At 39.6% G+C, this 20,204-nt stretch overlaps 1 protein-coding gene across 1 annotated transcript in view; it reads left to right on the top strand.

Moving 5' to 3' along the window:
• LOC140734031 (structural maintenance of chromosomes protein 1A-like) overlaps window positions 1-20,204 on the top strand; it is a 99,704-nt gene that overhangs the window by 7,139 nt on the left and 72,361 nt on the right. The window contains exons 5-9 of the mRNA XM_073057610.1: window positions 4,612-4,850; window positions 7,570-7,828; window positions 13,079-13,219; window positions 15,923-16,005; window positions 16,648-16,855. Coding sequence (XP_072913711.1) covers window positions 4,612-4,850; window positions 7,570-7,828; window positions 13,079-13,219; window positions 15,923-16,005; window positions 16,648-16,855 — 930 coding nt within the window. The remainder of the gene's footprint in view (window positions 1-4,611; window positions 4,851-7,569; window positions 7,829-13,078; window positions 13,220-15,922; window positions 16,006-16,647; window positions 16,856-20,204) is intronic.

The following is a 20,204-nucleotide window of genomic DNA, read 5'->3' on the forward strand; positions in this document are numbered from 1 at the left end:
TTACATGTGAGAATAGTAACTTCATTTGGTTGAGATTATGTTGAATGCAAATCAGGAAAATCCTGGTTCAGTTCCTAATCTGTTAAAAATATACTGTTATTTTATAATTAGAACATAGAATAGTACAGCACATTACAGGCCCTTTGGCCCACAATGTTGTGCCGACCCTCAAACCCTGCTTCCCATATAACCACCCACCTTAAATTCCTCCATAAGTACTTAAGTTGATTAAAGCTACTTCAACTAAGTACACTGTTGACCAGTTAGAATAAACCAGGGGGGTGATAAATGGCAGCTGTGCATAATTTGACAGTAAGATTTGAACATTAACTTATAAAAATACAGAATATTGGATCTTATAACACATCAACACTTTTTTAATAAACCTTTTTTAGGATATAGAGTCTAATAATAAATTTTTCCTTTAAATTAGATGTGGGGAAAGGAGTATGGGAATCAAGACTCGGGTGAGTGAGGGTTCTCGAGAATTGGTGCCCTGGGAGTGGAAAGAATGTGTGGCAAACTTTACTTAGTGAACATATACCAAATCATTGGGACATCTGCGTAGTTGGATAATAGATTATTGCATTACTGTATATGCCAAACTTTCATTCACAAGGTACTATAAGGATTCTAGTCAATATTTTTAAGTCACTTGTAAGCAAATCTGGCAGCCAATGTGCATCAGTAAAACTCCGCCAATTAATTGGAAACAATGTATTCTACTTTTATTGCTGTTGAGGTAAACATATCATACACCAGGTGAATTGCCCTGCTGTTTTTTTGAATTTTTTTTACCTGAGAGAGGGAATGAGCAGTTTGATATGATACTGGACTCCTACTGCTTAATCCACTCTTATCTCTATCAATGTTCCCTCAAATCATAAGCATCAGTAGAAAAGCTGTCATAATAGGGTCACCATTGAAACTCAAAGACCTCATGAAGGTAGCTCTTCTCTGACAGCATCTCACTCACTGGAGCTGCAAAGTGTCCTCAGCTTGTCAATTAACCTGATGTCTGCTACATTTGGCATATGTGAGGAAATGTTTGGCTCCTCTAATAAGAACCAGGACTAGTCTAGTCAAGTTTGTTGTCGTGTGCAGAAGTACGGCAAGCTATAGGTTCAATGAAAAACTTGCATGCAGCAGTGTTATAGGAATGTAGATTCAGACAACACAAATTTATACACAACAAAAACTACAAAACAAGATAATATTGCAAAAAGGAAGACATCTCTATAATATCACAAAAAGTGGTCTATAGTGTTCCTGGTGAGGTGGGATTAGGGTTTTTGCAGGAAGATGCAAGAACCTAATGGTTATAGAAAAGAAGCTGTTTCTGAACTTGGTGAGGGATTTCAGGCTCCCAGACAGTAGCCGCACAAAGATGACTTAATATAGATACTGGGAATCCTTGACGATAGATGCCACCTTTTAGAGGCAGTAACTCCTGTACATGCTTTCAGTGGTGAGGAATTGCCATACAGGCCAAAATGTAGCCAGTGCATCTGTAGAAGTCTCTTAGAATATTAAGTGACATGCTAATTCTCCTTCAGCTTCCAAGAAAATAAAAATGCAGGTGTGTCACCTTTGTAATAGCACCTAGGTGATGTGCGCAGGACAGGTCATTCATGATGTTAATGCCCAGGAATTTGAAGCTGCTGACTCTTGACCTCTGACCCACCAATGAGAACTAGCACATGTGAATTTTCAGTTCTTACAAGCAAGCTTAACAAAGTTCACCTCTTGGCAATCCTCATCTTGGATCCTCTGTGAGAAACCTCCTGGTGTCTTTGCTCCTGGGAATTGACATGTCCGCTATCCATTTGTACTTGGTAATCATTACATGATCCTCTGCTGTAGCTGGGCTTAGTGGAAGCAAGTGTATGATGCAGTAATGTTTCGTTGCTTGTCCCACTGAATCTGCAGGCACAATACAAATCCCTTCCAGGCATCTGTGCTTGCATTCTACTTCTGAGAGGAAGAAAGAGCATGTGTTCCATGTATGTAGAGGATAATTAGCTGTATTCATTTGCAAGGTGTTAGATGTTTGTTTGTGTTGGTTTAATGTTGCGTTTGAATATAGTAATTCATGCTTTGACTTATGGGATTTATTGTCCTTTCCAATAGATCTGATAGAATGAGGGTTTTGATAACATTCAATCCCTTCTACTTGTGGATCAGTTCTACCCTTTTGGCAGCTTGGGCTTTGTAGCATGCAGGAGTTCACCTGTATTTCCCTGTCACTCACTCCTCTATTAAAGATCCAGATCCTAGTTAATGTCTGAAATAGAATGCCTCCTTTGATGAACATTGTAATCACTGAAGGAATGAAGGTGAATTGCAAAAATAAAAGTATTTATAGGGAACCTAAATAAGTATAAAACATGAAGATAAAAGTAGATATCAAGATATGTTGAAGTAAGGTGTCAGGCGGCTTTTGTGGAACATGAACTGTATGTAGACTTGTTGGCTCTCAATAACAGGTGAAAGGTTGGTAGGATGGCTCACCTAAGTAATCTGATGGTATATATACTTTGGCAGCAACTACTTCCAAGCTACCTCACTGGCTGTCAAGGGAAAAGAAGCCAAGAGTAGAAGGATAAAGCTGCAGCTGATACGGCTACCTCAAATGCTGTGTAGTTGGGCAGACTGTTGGGGGTCTTAATTTTCTCTCGCTCACTCTCTCTACCTTGCTCGCTCTCTCCCTCTCTACCTTGCTCTCTCTCCCCCTCTCTGCCTCGGGCGCGCGCTCTCTGTTTACCTCGCACGCTCTCTCGCTCTCTGCCTCGTGCGCCCTCTCTCTGCCTCGCACGCTCTCTATTTCGCGTGCGCTTACTCTACCTCGCTCTCCGTCTCTGCCTCGCTCGCGCTCTGTCTCTCCCTCTCTGCCTCGCTCGCGCTCGATCTCTCTCTCTACCTGGCCTGCACTCTATCTCTCTCTATCTCACGTGCGCGCTCGCTCTGTCTCTCTACCTCGGGTGCTCTCCCTCTTTCTCTCTCTACCTCGTGCGTGCACTCTCCCTCTACCTCCCTCGCTCGCTCTCTACCTCGTGCTCTCTCTCTCTCTCTCTCTCTCTCTCTACCTCGCACTCGCTCACTCTCTCTACCACATGCGCTCTCTCTCTTTCTCTACCTCACGCACGCTCACTCTCTCTCTCTCTACCTTGCACACTCTTCTCCACCTCGCGCGCGCTTTCCTCTCTCTCTTATAAAAGACAGGGACACGTCTTCTTCTGGTAATGGAATACTTTTTGTAAAGAACTCAGGAAAATAGGCATCAAGGTTCTCAGACACATATTCAGAGAAGCTAATGTATACTGTACGTGTTCACCAGGAATGTTCTTGGATCAGACACTTATCGGGCATTTTTGAGCAATATGAAGATGCTATATATACACTCAGTAGCCTGCTTCTATAGCCCTTCCACTTCAAGGTTCAGCGTGTTTTGTTTTTAGAGATGCTCTTGAACACGCTACTCTTGTAACACGAGGCTATTTCAGTTATTCTTGCCTTCCTGTTTGGCCATTCTCCACTGACCTCTCTCATTAACAAGGCGTTTTCACCCATAGTATGGCTACTCACTAGATAGACTGTTGGTGTGTGAAAATCCCAGGAAATCAGTTTCTGAGATTGTCAAACCACTCAGTCTGTCACCAACAATCATTCCACAGATTAAATTACTTAAATCACATTTCTTCCCTGGTCTGAACCAGCAAATGAACCTCGTGACCATTTTTGTGTACTTTTAAGCTTTCAGTTGTTGCCACATAATTGGTTGATTAGATATCTGCATGAATGAGCAGGTGTACAGATGTCCTTAATAAGGTGGCCACTGAGGGTATATACTAGTTTATAAAAGAAAATTCAACTTAATTCTAAATAACGTGAATAAACGCCATACAGTTTCTTCCCCCAAGCTATCAGACTTCTCAATACCCAGAGCCTAGACTGACACCAACCTACTGTCCTCTACTGTGCCTTTTGTCTTTATTGTACTGCCTGTACTGTTTGTGCACTTTATGCAGTCCTGTGTAGGTCTGTAGTCTAGTCTAGTTTTTGTGTTGTTTTATGTAGTTATAGTGTAGTTTTGTATTGTTTCATGTAGCACCATGGTCCTGAAAAAGTCTCGTTTTTACTGTGCATTGTACCATCAGTTATGGTCGAAATGACGAAAAAAAGTGACTTGACTTGATACAGATGCTCTTCGCTGAGTAATTTGAGCTCCTTGCAAATGTTGTTCACCACTTGCTCAGAAATTTCAAAAGCTCTCCCCAAACCTGGACCATTTCCCCACTCAAATCAATTTCAGAAGCTTTCACTGTTAGGTTGGTTCAGTACCAGCAAATGACCATTATAGTCTACTTTGCACGTTAGTGAATTCTACCTGTCAAAGTAAATTTGGCCTCCTGGTGTTATTGGGTTGTTGACTGACACTTCCTGATTGGTCAGTCTACTCCTTGGTATTGTTGATTACTATCTAGGTTAATTCATAGCCTATTGCATAACAGTGTTTTGATTTAATATGCTTGTTTGTAATTACAATTTATTTTTGACATGTTGATGACAAATAATTATGCTATTTTATTTTTCTGGTGATTAAATGCTTAGGCAGATCGTTACCAAGTGTTGGTTGAAGAACTGAAAGAAAGCAAAATTCAATTGCAACTCTTCCTTTTGTATTATAATGAGAAGCTTATGGAAAATTTATGCAATGATTTGCAAGCAAAAAGTGAAGTTATAAATAGTCAGAAATTAGAGAAGGCCACAACAGAGGAAGAAGTGAGAACTGTGAAGAAAGAGTTGGGTAAACTGAACCGAGAGCTGCAAAAAGTGGAGAAGGAGATAAAGTGAGTTGCTACTTAATTGGTTAAAGTAGACATTTGGACATCAGACTGTCAATCGTACCTGCTTAGAAATCGCATTCGATGATAATTCTTATATAGTATATCTACTTACTATATTTAAGTTCTAGAATAAAAAAAAGTAACTTCCATTTTGGGAAGGTAATTCATAAATTTTCCCTCTTATAGTAATGCGTAGTCATGGAAAAATAGTGCAATTGAAATACAATGTTGGAAAGTGTATGGTCATGCACTTTGGTGGAAAAAATAAATGGGCAGACTATTATTTAGATGGGGAGAGAATTCAAAATGCGGAGATGCAAAGGGACTTGGGAGTCCTTGTGCAAGATATCCTAAAGGTTAACCTCTAGGTTGAGTTGGTTGTGAAAAATGCAAATACAATGTTGGCAGTCATTTCTAGAGGTTTAGAATATAAGATGTGATGTTGAGGCTCTATAAGGCACTCGTGAGACCACACTTGGAGTATTGTGTGCAGTTTTGGACTCCTTATTTTAGAAAGGCTATACTGACATTGGAGAGGGTTCAGAGAAGGGTTGCTGTATGAGCAATTCTGGCAGGTCTTGAGCTGTATTCCCTGGAGTTCAGGAGAATAAGGGGGGAATCTCATTGAAACATTCCAAATGTTAAAAGGCCTAAACAGATTAGATATGGCAAAGTTATTTCCCATGGTAGGGGATTTTAGGATAAGAGGACATGACTTCAGGATTGAAGGGTGTCCATTTAGAACTGAGATGTGTAGAAAATACTTTAGTCAGAAGGTGGAACTTGCTGCCACAAGCGGCTGTGGAGGCCAAGTCATTGGACGTATTTAAGACGGGGCAAATATTATTTATGATGGTGGGTGCAGTACAATTCAAATATTCCTGATTGTGAAGCTGCTTGTTGGAACTGTAGGAACCCATATGTGCTGATTATTTCATGATACTGCTTCATCACATACCTTATAAATAGCATTAATGGCTTTGGCGACGCAGGAGGACTCACTGGCTATGCACTTGGATTTGGAGCACTTGGACAACAGCAATACCTACATCAGGGTTGCTGTTTATTGATTAAAGCTTGGTGTTGAACATCATTATCCCCTCAGTTCTGATTTAACAAGCTTCAGCATCTGGGCCTCTGTACCTCCCTCAACAACTGGATCCTTGCTTCCTCATTGGGAGACCATGGTCACTGGGGATTGTTATCACTACTACACTCCACTTGTCCCTCATCCCCTTCTGAGCCACAGAGGGGATTCTTCTTGCTGACAATCAACACAGGTGTACTTTAGAAATGCATGTTTAGCCCACTTCTCTACTCTGCCTAGTAGAGGCTCCAGTGCTCAGGAATGAAAGATGGCAACAGAGGGATGTAGATTCAGCCAGCTTCATCATAAACGCAACACTCCCCTCCATCAAGGACATCTTCAAAAGCCAGTGCCTCAAGAAAATGGCATCCATTATTAACAACACACACTATTTGTGCTATACCTAGCCACACAGTCATGGGTATAGAGAGAGTAGAGCAGTGGGCTAAGTACATACCCCTGAGGTGCACCAGTGTTGATCGTCAGCAAAGAAGAGATGTTATCACCAATCCACACAGATTGTGGTCTTCTGGTTAGGAAGTCAAGGATCCAATTGCAGAGGGAGATACAGTGGCCCAGGTTCTGTAACTTCTCAATCAGGGTTGTGGGAATGATGGTATTAAATACAGAGCTATAGTCGATAAACAGCATCCTGACATAGGAGTTTGTATTGTAAGTAGCTGTAGTTGAACCGAATGGTGTGGGACTTAAGGATTCTGTACCTCTTGCCTGATGGTAGCTGCAAAAAGATGGGATGGTCTGTATGAACCATGAATTGATGGATTGTCTTTTGATTAAATTTTCCCCATCTTCATTAATGAGAGTTAACTAGATGAAAAATGTCTTGCTTTCTGTACAAGCACAATCCTGGGCATTTTTTCACTTACTGGGGAGATGTTACCTTACAGTGTAAGTGTGCTGTAACACCTGACTAAGGATTGGTAGGTTCCTGAGCACAAATCTTTCTGACAGCCAGGTTGTTGATTTGTCCTAAAACATCTCTCCTTGATTTTGTGTCAAGTTGATTTGGGTGAAAACTGATATCTGTGTTGATGTAAACCTTGGGATTAGATGAAGTTGAATCATGCAGTTTGTTCTGGTTAAAGATGCTTTCAGAGATTACTGCCAGAATCATCTTAATCATAATAAGAGGTAAAGAGAGATTTTAGTGCAAAGATTTCACATGATTTTCAATACAGAGAGTACATGGACTGTTGCAACTAACAGGAGGTTTTCTGTGCTTGTGTTTGAGAATTAATGGATGTGAAGTAAATATGCTGGACTTTCAAAGGTGCTTCCTCTCGCTGCAGAATACTGTAACCACTTCCAGTAGAACAGGATGCACCAGGAATGGTGATGAAGGGGTATTGGTCAGTGAAAGTAAACTACATGGACTAGTCCCTTCATGTATGGGGAGTGGGTAGGTTGAAACATTTTGTTTTACAGCACGGAGTTAGTGAAAATTGGCAATTGTTGAAATTGTTTATGTCTGGTTAAGGATTAGTTTTGTATTACTGAGTGCCTTAGAGCAGAGTCAGGCTAGGATTGGTACATTTGCAAGGCTTCTCATTGTTTAGGGATTATGATATGTATCACTAAATGAAGGGCTGTATCAATTTTATATCCCATCACTAGAGCTCATGAATCTAACCTGAACGAGAGGCGGCCCAGCTATATAAAAGCCAAGGAGAACACAAGGCACCTTATTAAAAAGGTTGAGATGGCTAAAAATTCTATGAAAAACAGTGAAAAGCAATACAACAAACACCAGCAAGAGGTGAAGGATCTGGAATCAGAACTTGAAGACCTGAATAAACTGTTGGTAGAATATGAGGAAAAGGTACAAGCAGAACTCAGCAGCAGAGGTCAGAGCATGGAACTGGAAGAGAGCCAAGTAAGTTTTCTTGCCTGTTCTCATTTACATTTAATGTTCTCTACACCACTGACTCCTAAATTTCTTCCTTCAAGCAAATTAGCTCATACATTCTGTGGGCCAGGAATTATGCTGAAATTGTGTTTGTTAATAGCCTCTTCAACTGTCTAATTTTTTTTTAGGGTAAGGGTGAGGTTGTACTGATCCAGTATACTGAAAAATCCAGTGGTTGCTACTGTGAACTAAGATGGAGATAGTGGAGAGGGCCTGGGGTTTGGCTGCAAATAAATGCAGAGAAAAGTAGCCTTATCTGTTCCTTTGGAAGCCTGACCATAATTAAGGTAGAAAATACTGGATATCAGTTATTCAGGCAGCATCTCCAGAGAGAAACTGCTGGCATTTCAGGCCAAGTCAAGTCACTTTTTATTGTCATTTCGACCATAACTGCTGGCACAGTACGCAGTAAAAACGAGACAATGTTTTTCAGGACCATGGTGCTACATGAAACAGTACAAAAATTATACTGAACTACGTAAAAACAACGCAGACAAAAAAAAACTACACTAGACTATAGACTTACCCAGGACTGCATAAAGTGCACAAAATAGTGCAGGCATTACAATAAATAATAAGACAATAGGCACAGTAGAGGGCAGTAAGTTGGTGTCAGTCTAGGCTCTGGGTATTGAGCAGTCTGCTGGCTTGGGGGAAGAAACTGTTGCATAGTCTGGTCGTGAGAGCCTGAATGCTTCGGTGCCTTTTCCCAGATGGTGGGAGGGAGAAGAGTTTGTATAAGGGGTGCATTGGGTCCTTCATAATGCTGTTTGCTTTGCAGATGCAGCATGTAGTGTAAATGTCTGTAATGGCGGGAAGAGAGACCTTCTCAGCTGACCTCACTATACGCTGCTGGGTCTTGCGATCAGAGATGGTGCAATTTCCGAACCAGGCAGTGATGCAGCTGCTCGGGATGCTCTCAATACAATCTCTGTAGAATGTGATGAGGAAGGGGGTGGGAGATGGACTCTCTTCAGCCTTCGCAGAAAGTAGAGACACTGCTGGGCTTTCTTTGCTATGGAGCTGGTGTTGAGGGACCAGGTGAGATTCTCCGCCAGGTGAACACCAAGAAATTTGGTGCTCTTAACGATCTCTACTGAGGAGCCGTCGATGTTCAGCAGAGAGTTATCGCTCCATGCCCTCCTGAAGTCAACAACCATCTCTTTTGTTTTGTCCACATTCAGAGACAGATTGTTGGCTCTGCACCAGTTCGTTAGCCACTGCATCTCCTCTCTGTATGCTGACTCGTCATTCTTGCTGATGAGACCCACCACGGTCGTGTCATCGGCAAACTTTATGATGTGGTTCGAGCTGTGTGTTGCAGCACAATCGTGGGTCAACAGAGTGAACAGCAGTGGACTGAGCACACAGCCCTGGGCCAGTCACCCTTCATCAGTTTTCTAGCATTTGCAGGCTTTTACTTGTCATCTAGGGTATAATACAGGTGTCCAAAGGGCATTTGTGGGTAATTAAAGGCAAATACAATGGTAAAATTAATATGGAAAGAACTCAAACACAAAGGCAAAGATATAATGCTGAGGCTTTATAAGATATTAGTCAGGCCACATTTGGAGAATTGTGAGCAGCTCTGGGCCCATATCTGAGGAAGGATGTTTTGGTATTGGAAAGGATACAGAGGTGGATAAACCTGGGGATGAGAGAGCTAACTTATGAAGGAGCAACTGAAAGCTCTCAGCCTGCACTCACTGGAGTTTAGAAGGATGGGGTGATCTCATTGAAACATGCGGAATATTGAAAAGCCCAAATAGAATGAATATGGAGAGGATGTTTCCAGTAGTGGGAACGTCTAGGAGCAGAGAACAGAGCCACAGAATAAAAGGATGTCCCTTTAGAATAGAGCTGAGGAGGAATTTCCTTAGCCAGAGGGTGGTGAATCTGCGGAATTCACCACGGAGGCCAAATCATTGGGTATATTTAAATCAGCAGTTGATAGGTTCTTGATTATAAAAGTACCAAATGTTACAGAGAGAAGGCTGGGGAATGGGGTTGAAAGGGAATAATAAAAGAACCGTGGTTGAATGGCAGAGCAGATATCATGGTCAGCTCTGCTCCTTTATCTTGTGGTTTGTGAGGAAAAAGAAGGGTTCTGAGAATTATAATTTTGCTAATTAAGATCTCTGGAGCATGAGAAATTCATAATTGTGGTCTTTGGTTTGACGGCCCTTAATTTGCAATAGATGGGTGAAATTTTCCAATTCCTGTCTTCTAGCCCTTTGTTGATATACTGATCAGTATGTATAGAATAGATGAGAATTAATTTACATTTTTGGATCAAGCAAGACTCTAGAAATCTTTATTTACATCTTTTTTCTGCTTGCATGTAAATGGAATGAATTATCCATTCCATTTTATGAATTACCAGTCCTAAAGAGTGGTATCGGCCTGAAAAGTTGATCATTTATTCTTTTCCATAGATGCTGCCTGACCTGCTGAGTTCCTCCAGCGTTTTGTGTGTCTTGCTTTGGATTTCCAGCATCTGCTGACTTCCTCTTGTTTGTGAATTTTCCTTTGTAATTTTTCTGAGGGATACAATCAAACCTCCCTTTAATTTGTGATTTAAACTTTATTGCAAGCTCTGCGCATGTTTGTGTGTGTGTGTGTGTGCACATGCATGTTTCATGTATTTAACTAAATCAATGCAGATTAATCACAATGAATAATAATTATACTTAATTATATTTTTATACTCTGAAGTTTGGCAGGGGTCTCTGAGTTACCAGGTTTGGAGACATGACATCCAGGAAGCTAAAAGTGAAGGGAATTTCTAACACTTCTTTAAGAAGGAGGACAAATTTTGGAGGATGAAGAGAGTGGTCTTGAAATTGATTGGAGATGAGACCTCAGATCATAAAGGCAGATGGGATCGATGATGAAGAGTATATTGATAGTTGAGCAAAATGGAAATCGTTGGCATTCTGGTATTGGAACAGGCAACAGTATTTGATACCATCTTCTTCACCATATATCCAATGTATTCTAGACCTTAAACAGGTGGAGTGGGTGTAGATTTATTAACCTTAAAGGGGAATGTAATTTAAATGTTTGACATTTTTAATAATCCAATTTCTGAGGTTACTGTTGCTCTACTTGAAAACAAAGACAAAGCAACCATTATTTTGAATGAAATTTAGTCTTTGAAATACTGGGCTTGGTTTTTTAGTTAGATATTGGTGTTAAACGGATCATTACATAACAGTATTTGTTCACTGCTTGGTTACCCTTTGTTCTGTCATTAATAATGTAATCTCATCCTTAATCATATAGACTATTCATCCCACTCCTGAATCCTTTCAGTTAATTCTTCTTGGAAGGCCGTTGTGTTTATCTTTCATTATGTCATCTTTCATAATGATCTTATCCTTAATCATCAATGGATATCTCTCACCATTTTTTTTTCTCTCACGAGTTGTTTAATATGGTATATCGAGTATCATTTAAAATTTCTAATTCAATGTATAAATTTACACTGGAATTTATTGTGGTTTGAAAATGATTTTGGTAGAATATGAGGCAAACAATTGTTTGGCCAAAGTGTCTGGCGGCGAACGTGCAGAGGTTGTCTAATGAGGCAATGAAGCTCTCAAACTGCCCCGGTACCTTGAGTCCAAACACCCTGCACTTAAAGACAAACCCGTTGAGTTTTTTTCCAGCGGAAAAGAACGTGAGCAAGCGGGACAGAAGCTAAGTGCTAATAGCCACGAAAACGAAATTGCGGAATAGACTGGACATAAGGAACCTGCTTCGAGTATCGCTGTATTCCGGTTGGTTTAACACCCCTCTGTCTCCCCCCCCCCCCCCCCACCCCTAGTCGGCTGGTCTGCAAGAATATTGTCAAAATTAAACCGGCCCGCGGTGCAGGAAAGGGTGGTGACCCTGGTGTTCCTGCATTATTTCTACTTCTGGGTTGCGGGGTTTTACTTCTGCGCATGTGTGTAACTAATTGATTTGGGGTCAATCTTGCCTTTCACCAAGGCTGAGGTAGGGGATCTTGGGCTTAAAAAGGGTTGGTGACCACTACTGTACATTTTTATAGTGTGGGAGGAAACCCACACATTCACAGGGAGAGCATACAAATTCCTTTAAAGATGACAGCAAAATTGAATCCAGGTCACTGGCATTGTAATAGTGTTACTGCAGTACAGTAACATTCTAGTTCTAATTGTGTCCCAATGTTTTAAGTATTTTTTTAAATTTTCCAGTGACTTAAAGGAAGCATCAAGTAACTTAAAAGTTTTAAATGTCTATGAATGTTTATGAGTTTTAGCTTTGATGGGATATTTCCCATGTGCTAAGAATCTTCTTGTTAAGGGAGTCAAAGAAGGCAAACTTGCAAATCAGTGGAGGATCCAGCCCTTTGAAAACAGTATTTATCACCTTCTAGTGAACTGCACTTTGTCATTTAAAAACAGATCATACAAGAATCAGATTTAATACCACCAGCATATGTCATGAAATTTGTTGATTTTGCAGCAGCAGTACAATACAGCATAATATAGAGAAAAAATCTATGGATTACAGTAATAATAGTCAATTAAAATCAAAATTAAAAAGTAGTGAGATAGTGTTAATGGGTTCAATGAAATCAGAAGGCAGAGGCAAAGAAAGCTGTTCTTGAAGAGCTTAATGTGTGCCTTCAGGCTTCTGTACACCCTTCCTGATGGTAACAATGAGAAGAGGACATGTCCTGGGGGGGTAGAGGCCCTTTATGATGGATGCCACCTTTTTGAGGCACTGATCCTCAGAGATGTCTTGGATACTACAGAGGGTACTGCTCATGATGGAGCTGATCAGTTTTACAACTCTCTACAGCTTACATAGATCCTGTGCAGTAGCCTCCCCGTACCAGATGGTGATGCAGCCAGTTAGAATGCTCTCCACATTACATCTGTAGAAATTTGTGACTTTTAGATGACATACCAAATCTCCTCAAACTCCTAATGAAATATAGCCGCTGTATTGCTTTCTTTGTAGCTACATCAATATGTTGGAATCAGGTTAGATCCTCAGAGATATTAACAACCAGGAACTTGAAATTGCTCACACCACTTCTGATCCTTCTATAAGGATTGGCGTGTGTTCCCTCATCATACCATTTCTGAAGTCCACAATCAGCTCTTCGGTCTTAGTGACAGAGTGCAAGTTTGTTGCTGTAATTATGTCATTTATCTTTTAACAGTATTTTATTTGGTATTACAGATGGAGGAGTATAAAGAACTGAAAGAACTGGTGAGAAAAAAGGTGTTTACAGTGGCTCATGATCTAGAGAAACTGCGATGGGAACAGAAAGCTGATCAAGACAAATTGGAACTGGAACAAAGGAACTATAAACATCTGGAAGTAAGTAGATGAAATATGACCATAGTAGATACATCTTATGGCTTAATTATTTCAGTGCTGAGATGCAGAAAATAATGAATGCAAACTAATTACAAACAAATGATAGTTTGACTTTAGGATTAGTATAATTTTGTCAATAACTGTACCAAATCTATAAATTTCTTTTTTAAATTCACATCTTCATAATTTCCTCCAAAATAAACATAGACTAATAAGTGCATTAATCTATTGTTACTGAATGCTTCAATGATTTTTAACAATTAAGGCTCAAGGTATCTTGCATTTCTACTTCAGGCAATGGTACACTACCAGTATGGAACTTGCAGGGGAAAATGGATGAGATATCTAGGAGTGGGACCTTGTCTGAATCACAGGTGTAAGATATTGAGTAATTAAGGATCAAGTCACTGAATTAAGGCTTGAGTTAAGCCATCAAAGTTATAGATGAAGGCCAGAGGATCATTGGCACCCGTGGTCATGAGTTGTAGGTGGAGAGTTGAATGTGGAAGGTTTTTGACTCTGTTATTAAGCTTGATGGAATGAGCATTGAGATGAGTTCATGGAAGAAGTCCAAAGGCTGCAATTAAATAGGTAAGTTAGTTGAAATGTGCCCAAAGCAGATTTTCCTCAGGGAGACCTCCTGCAAAAAGTGCTGCTGCAAAGGTAACGGTTGACCTATCAGAAAAATCTGGTGATCAAATGGCACATGCCTCAGAACAGTAGGGTCTACTTTGCTCAGCCAGTGCTGTAAAGTATTTTATGACATATTATGTCATGAGGTGCTTATCTGATGTGGTAACTAACTATCTGCAAGTGCATTGTGTGATCAGAATTGCCCAGTTGAATTTCCAGTCATATGCCTGAAAATCTTTGCGATTGTGTTCTATTCCAGAAAAAGAAATTGAATTTCATACATATTGTAATGAGGGGGAAAAGGTGCCATGTGTATGAAATGTCTATTGATGACTAATTAAAATATAACTTCTATGTAAGTTCTGAAGAAAAGTTCTCCCAACCATGAATTCCTGTTCCCATTTGAATAAACAAAAAGCCCCACATTTGATTTGGTACCAGTGGTTGTTTTATCAAAAATGGCTTCTGATACAAAATTAGTGTGTTGTTGATAATGTAGGAAATCCGAGTGCTACCATTGATTACTTGTGTAATTTTTGTGTATTGGTACTTCATGTGCAATCAAAATTTATCTCTCTACTCTCTCCATCCCTTCCCTTATATGCCCTGCAAACAGTGTATCCCAAACCAACAACTACTCCCCACCACTATAATTCACTGGATGAGTTCCTTGTTTGTTCATGATTATAAAATATTCTTTCAAAGCAGTTGTTGCAAAAACAGGCTCAGCCCTTCAATGTAGGAAATTTACAACCGGCATGTGATCTCATGTTATAAGTTAAAGTATTGTGAGAAAGTTCTTCAGGATTGCTTCCAGTAAGAGTAGACAAAGATTTCTTCAGATTTTAACCTAGTTTTTGTATGCAGAAACAGAATTGGGTAAAAGATTATGCAGATTCTTCACAGTAGTTATTAGGTCATGGAGTATGTTGGATTGAAGTTCTTATGGTATATTTAAGGGAAAAAGAGATAAATAGTTTTAACAAAGAAACAGTTTTGCTTAAATAGCTGGCACATCCATTATGGGTGTAATGGTCTGCATACAAAGCTATATATTTCTGCAATGATTTTTCAGCACTGGCTTTACGTACAGTGCCTCTCTGCCAAGGTTCAACTTTATCCTACAGGCTGAAATAAATAGTTCAGGCAGAAATCTCAGTGTAGTACTGAGGAAGGGAAATCCAAATGGCATGTTTATTTTCAACCCAAACCATCAATTGTTTATTCATTTCTATAAATGCTGCCTGACCTGCTGAGTTCCTCCAGCATTTTGTGTGTGTTACTTTGGATTTCCAACATCTACAGAATTTCTTGTGTTTGTATATTTCCTTTCACTCTCTTGGCATTACTCAAATAATTTCAAATGTTCTGGCGAACATTAATCCTCAACTGACACTCAAAATAGATGATATATTTTAGGTATGAAATATTTTTACTTGGTCATTTGTTTCAGTATTGCTTGTAAGGCTTGCTGTCTGCAATTTGACTTTCAGTTTAACGGGAGACACTTCAAAAATACTTCAGGCTTTGAAAATGCTTTAATTCATTTCTAGTTTGAAGGAATCCAACAGGGAATTTAGAAAGAGCAATAAGGATATAGAATTGACTACCAGTAAATGGTGGGATTGAACAAGTATAGGTACATTTAAAGAAAGGCTGAGGGAAAAGGAATTAGAAGGTTATACTGATAAATTTAGATGACAAAAAAAGAGGAGATTTGATGTTGGCATATACTATTCCAGTCAAATGGCCTGTTTCTGTGTTAGATATCCCGTGGAATCCTATGCATGAAATATCATTGAATACAGAAAGTAGAAATGTTAAAAATAGTTTCTAAGAATGAATTAAAAAGTATGTAAATACCATTTTAGTATATTATTTGCATTGGTTTAAAATAAGGTGTTAATTAAGGAACTGAATGGTAGAGAAGAGAAAGGTGATAAAATTCAGAATTGGCCTCAGAATTTTATTTTACTCTGCAGGGTTGATTTCATTTCAATGAGCTATTTTTGATAATACAATTTCAAAAATCATTAAAAATATTAATGTATGGGCATATTTCATTTTCAGATTCGAATTAGACACACGGAATTGGAAATAGAAGATTATATGAAAAGAATAGAAAAGCTTGAGGAATATGTTAATACCTGCAAGTATGTGTTCAACTTTAAAGAAATACATCTATGGAGAGAGAGTTATAGATCTTTTACAAGACTTTGCCCTCAGATTACCTCAAAGACTTACTTACATAATCAGAAAATTCTAGCATTGATTTAAATTACATAAATGATTACATTTTCTTGATGTTAAACTATTGTATCCTCTTCCAAAAACTTTTTGGTTTACAATGAAAGGTATCCAGTTACTGAAATAAATAGAATAAATAGCAATGTAGAATTATCTGATAATTTTACAAGAATCAACGCAATGTGAAAGCAAGGCAGGAAATGGGAAGGACTTAGGTATTCAGCAAGTCAAGCAGCATCAGTTGAGGGAGAAACAGGATTGAAGCTTCAGGTGAAGAACTGGTAAGAAAGGAAACATATTTAAAATTGCAAGGAGGGTGAAAAGTGAGATTTTTTTAAAAATGTGACAGCTAAGGGGCAAACTAAGTTGTCAAATTTGCAGTTACATTCCTCCTTTAGGGTACTTGTGTGTATTTTCAAGTAGATGTGTCTTCTCTATTTGCAATATCTGTAATAGAAGAGAATCATAATGTACATGTTTGCACTTTGTGCACTCCACCAGCATAGATTTTTATGCTAGCATCCAAATATAAATGCTTTCAAAACTAGGGTTTCTCTGACTGAGCAGAAACACCAGGAAGAAGACTTGATTAATGAAATAAAGAATGCTAAGCAACGTATCAATGATGTCAGTTTAAAACTAAATGAGGTGGCTGGTGAGCTGCAGAACGCAGGGATTGATCACCGTGAAGGCCATCGCCAACAGAGGAAAGCTGAAATACTTGAGAGCTTAAAGCGTTTGTACCCAGATTCTGTGGTAAGTGGCAATTTATATCAACATAATAAATAATTATATTTCTACAGCTAACTATAAGTGATCCTGTTCTACCTCTCCAATAAAAGAGGATTAGTTAAATTGGTTCTATATTTGGATCAATTTGTAAAAAAAAAAGTGTTCTTAACTTTGTATTGGCCACTCCAAGTTTCAAGATCAGGCTATTTTGCCATAAAACATGCATCAATATATTATTGCAGACAAATGATTTCTTCAAAAATAATGCAAAATTGTATAAAATAAATGATAGATCATGTTGAGTCTGAAATTCAACAATTAGGTTGAAAATTTGACTTCAACTTCCCTAATATTGATTAGCACGTCATTAGTGTAAGAGGTTAGATGGGCTAGAATTTGTTAGGTGTGTTCAGGAAGGATTCCTGACACAATATGTGGACAAGCCAACCAGAAGACAGACATTCTGGATATAGTACTAGATAGACATTGAACCCAGTCAGGTGACATGTCTCGGTGGGTATGCTTTTGGAGACTGTGAATATAACCTCGCTTTGCACAAGGACAGGAGCTGATAGTATGAAAGAGTTTTTAATTGGAGGAGGGGGAATTATGATGCTATTAGGCAAGAACTTGGGAGCATACATTGGGAATATAAGTTCACAGAGAAATGCACATCAGAAATATGGAGTTCAATTAGGGAGCACCTGCATGGAGTTTGTATAGATTTGTCCAATGCGATAAGGGAAGAATGGTAAGCTGATGTGGAATATTTAGTCATGAAGAAAAAGGAAGGTTTAGGAAGCTAAGAGCAGACTGGGCTCTTGAGACAAAATTGCTCAAGCTGTGCCAGGTTAGTTGTGGAGTGGTGGAGGACAGTATTCTTCAGGTCTTGCCAGTGATGTTTAATCAGGTTAAGGTCAGGACTCTGACTGGGCCACTCAAGGACATCAGTTTTCTTCAGTTGAAGCCACTCCATGGTTGCTCTGTTAGTGTCCTTTGGGTCGTTGTCCTGAAAGACAAATATCTGGAAGAGGATATCAAGTTTTTATCCAAGATCTCTCTGAATTTAGCAGCATTCATCTTGCCATCAATTCCGACCAGTTTTCCAGCCCGATGCTGAAAAGTATCCCCATAGCATCCGCCATACCTTACAGTAGAGATGGTGTTATTTCAAGACCCTCAAGTAAAGTTGCAGCTCTATAAAACTCTGGTTGGACCACCCTTGGAATATTATGTTCAGTTCTGATTCCTTCATTATAGAAGGATGGAAGCTTTAGAGAAGGTGTAGAGGAGATTTACAGTAAATTCTGGTGTATAAGCCGACCCCCTCCCCCCCCCCCCATTTTCAAGGTTAAGAAAGTGACTTTTTCATGTTACCTTTGTATAAGCTGACCCTTTTTATAGAGGTTTTTGATTTAACCAGAAAAGATCACAAGATCTCACATGCTGGTACTCAGCTTTGCCGGATCCCGAACCTGGAAATTTTGTGAATCAGTACCTGCTAAGAAAACAGGCCTACACATTTTAGAGCATTATAAGCAAATTCTTAATAAATATATCAGGGTGGGAAATTTTGGATTAGGTTTCCAATGGAAAAGAATCCTCTGAAATGTAACCCTCATGAAACCATTTAGTGCCCATCATAATCTCGTTAAAACATAACACAGGGTGGCGGGATCAGTACGTGTACTCAGTATTGAGTTTGCAACCACCGTGTATAAAAGATTAAAATGAATGCGATATGATGCTGGCTTCAAGCTGAAGGTTGTTGATTTTGCTAAAGGAACGAATAATTCTGCAGCTGTTAACAAGTTTAGTGTAAACGAGAAACGAGAGAGTGGAGAAAGGCAGAGGACAAGCTGAGGGAAATGCCAAAGACGAAATGTGCAGCTCACGGGAAAACATGCCAGTGGCCAGAACTGGAAGAAAAAGTGAATCACCAGCGAGCGATCATCTGGATACATTGTTACCAGAGAAATGATTCGAGTTCAAGCGTTGAAATGGGACGGAAAACACCGTGAGGTCAGCGAAAATTTCAAAGCTACACGAAGTTGCTGCACCCGATTTATGAATAGACGTGATCTTGTGTTAAGACAAAAAACAGATTGCTCAGAAAATTCCCGTGGGGTGTTGTTTTTTACGTTCAAGAACGCTGCTGAATGGACGAAGTGGGTTGCTTGAAGTAGGTTAAAGAGGTGTGGCGTCGACATCCAAACGGTTTCAGGAAGGAAGGTCACTACTTGTCTAGGACATGTTCAGAGCACACTTGTCAGGTGAGACAAAAGCAGCAATGAAAGCTGAAAATATGGACATTGCAGTCATCCCAGATGGTTTGATGTCCATGCTGCAACCACTAGATGTGAGTTTAAACAAACCATTCAAAGAATTCATGTGTTGACAGTGGAACGAATTTGACTCAAAAGCAGCCAATAAATACGATCTGTCTTCCATGTATTCGTTTTTCCAAAGTTGACATCCTCTGTATAAGCCGACCCCTTAATTTTAGGACCAAAATTTAGGGCCAAATTCTCGGTTTATACACCGGAATTTACTGTACTCGAATGCTACCTGGATTAGAGAGCATGTCTTATAAGGAAATGTTGAGTGAGCTAATGCTTTTCTCTGGAGTGAAGGAGAATGGGAGGTGACTTGATAGAGATGCATAAGATGATAAGAGAAATAAATAGGGTGAACAGCCAGTGCATTTTTTCGAAGGCGGCAGTGGCTAGTATGAGGGCATACGTCTAAGGCAGGGGTGTCAAACTCATTTTAGGTCACGGGCCGGATTGAGCAAAATGCAGCTTCATGCGGGCCGGATCAGTCGGAGGCGTGCGAACGCAGCTTTCGTTGCCTCCGTTTTTTCAGCCTGCTCTCATGTGTCTCAGTCTCTGCTGTAACTACAAAGTGTTTCACTTTACAAATTCCGTTTCTTATGAAGAAGACTGCTGAATAAACGCTAAAAACACTGAAAACCTGGTACCTGAATAAACTCAGCATTAGCCATATGATACGCCATAGGCGCTTCGATTACTGGGGCCAGCTTTAATAGTAATTAGATATTATCTCGCGGGCCAAAGATAATTCCACCGCAGGCCGGATTTGGCCCGCGGGCCTTGAGTTTGACATATATGGTCTAAGGTAACTGGAGGAAAGTATGGGAGTATGTTGGGTAGATCTGTTTACACAGAGAGTGGTAAGTACATAGAATGCTTTGTGGTGGGAGGAGGTGGTTATATAGTTAGATACATTGGGGAGATATAAGGGAGTTTTGGATAAGCACATGGGTGAAAGAAAAATGGACGGCTGTGTAGAAGAGAGCATTAGAATGATCTTGGAGGAGGTTAAAAGATCGATACAGCAGTGTGGGTCGAAA

This window comes from Hemitrygon akajei, chromosome 10 (assembly GCF_048418815.1).
Source record: "Hemitrygon akajei chromosome 10, sHemAka1.3, whole genome shotgun sequence".
Taxonomy (NCBI): Eukaryota; Metazoa; Chordata; class Chondrichthyes; order Myliobatiformes; family Dasyatidae; genus Hemitrygon; species Hemitrygon akajei.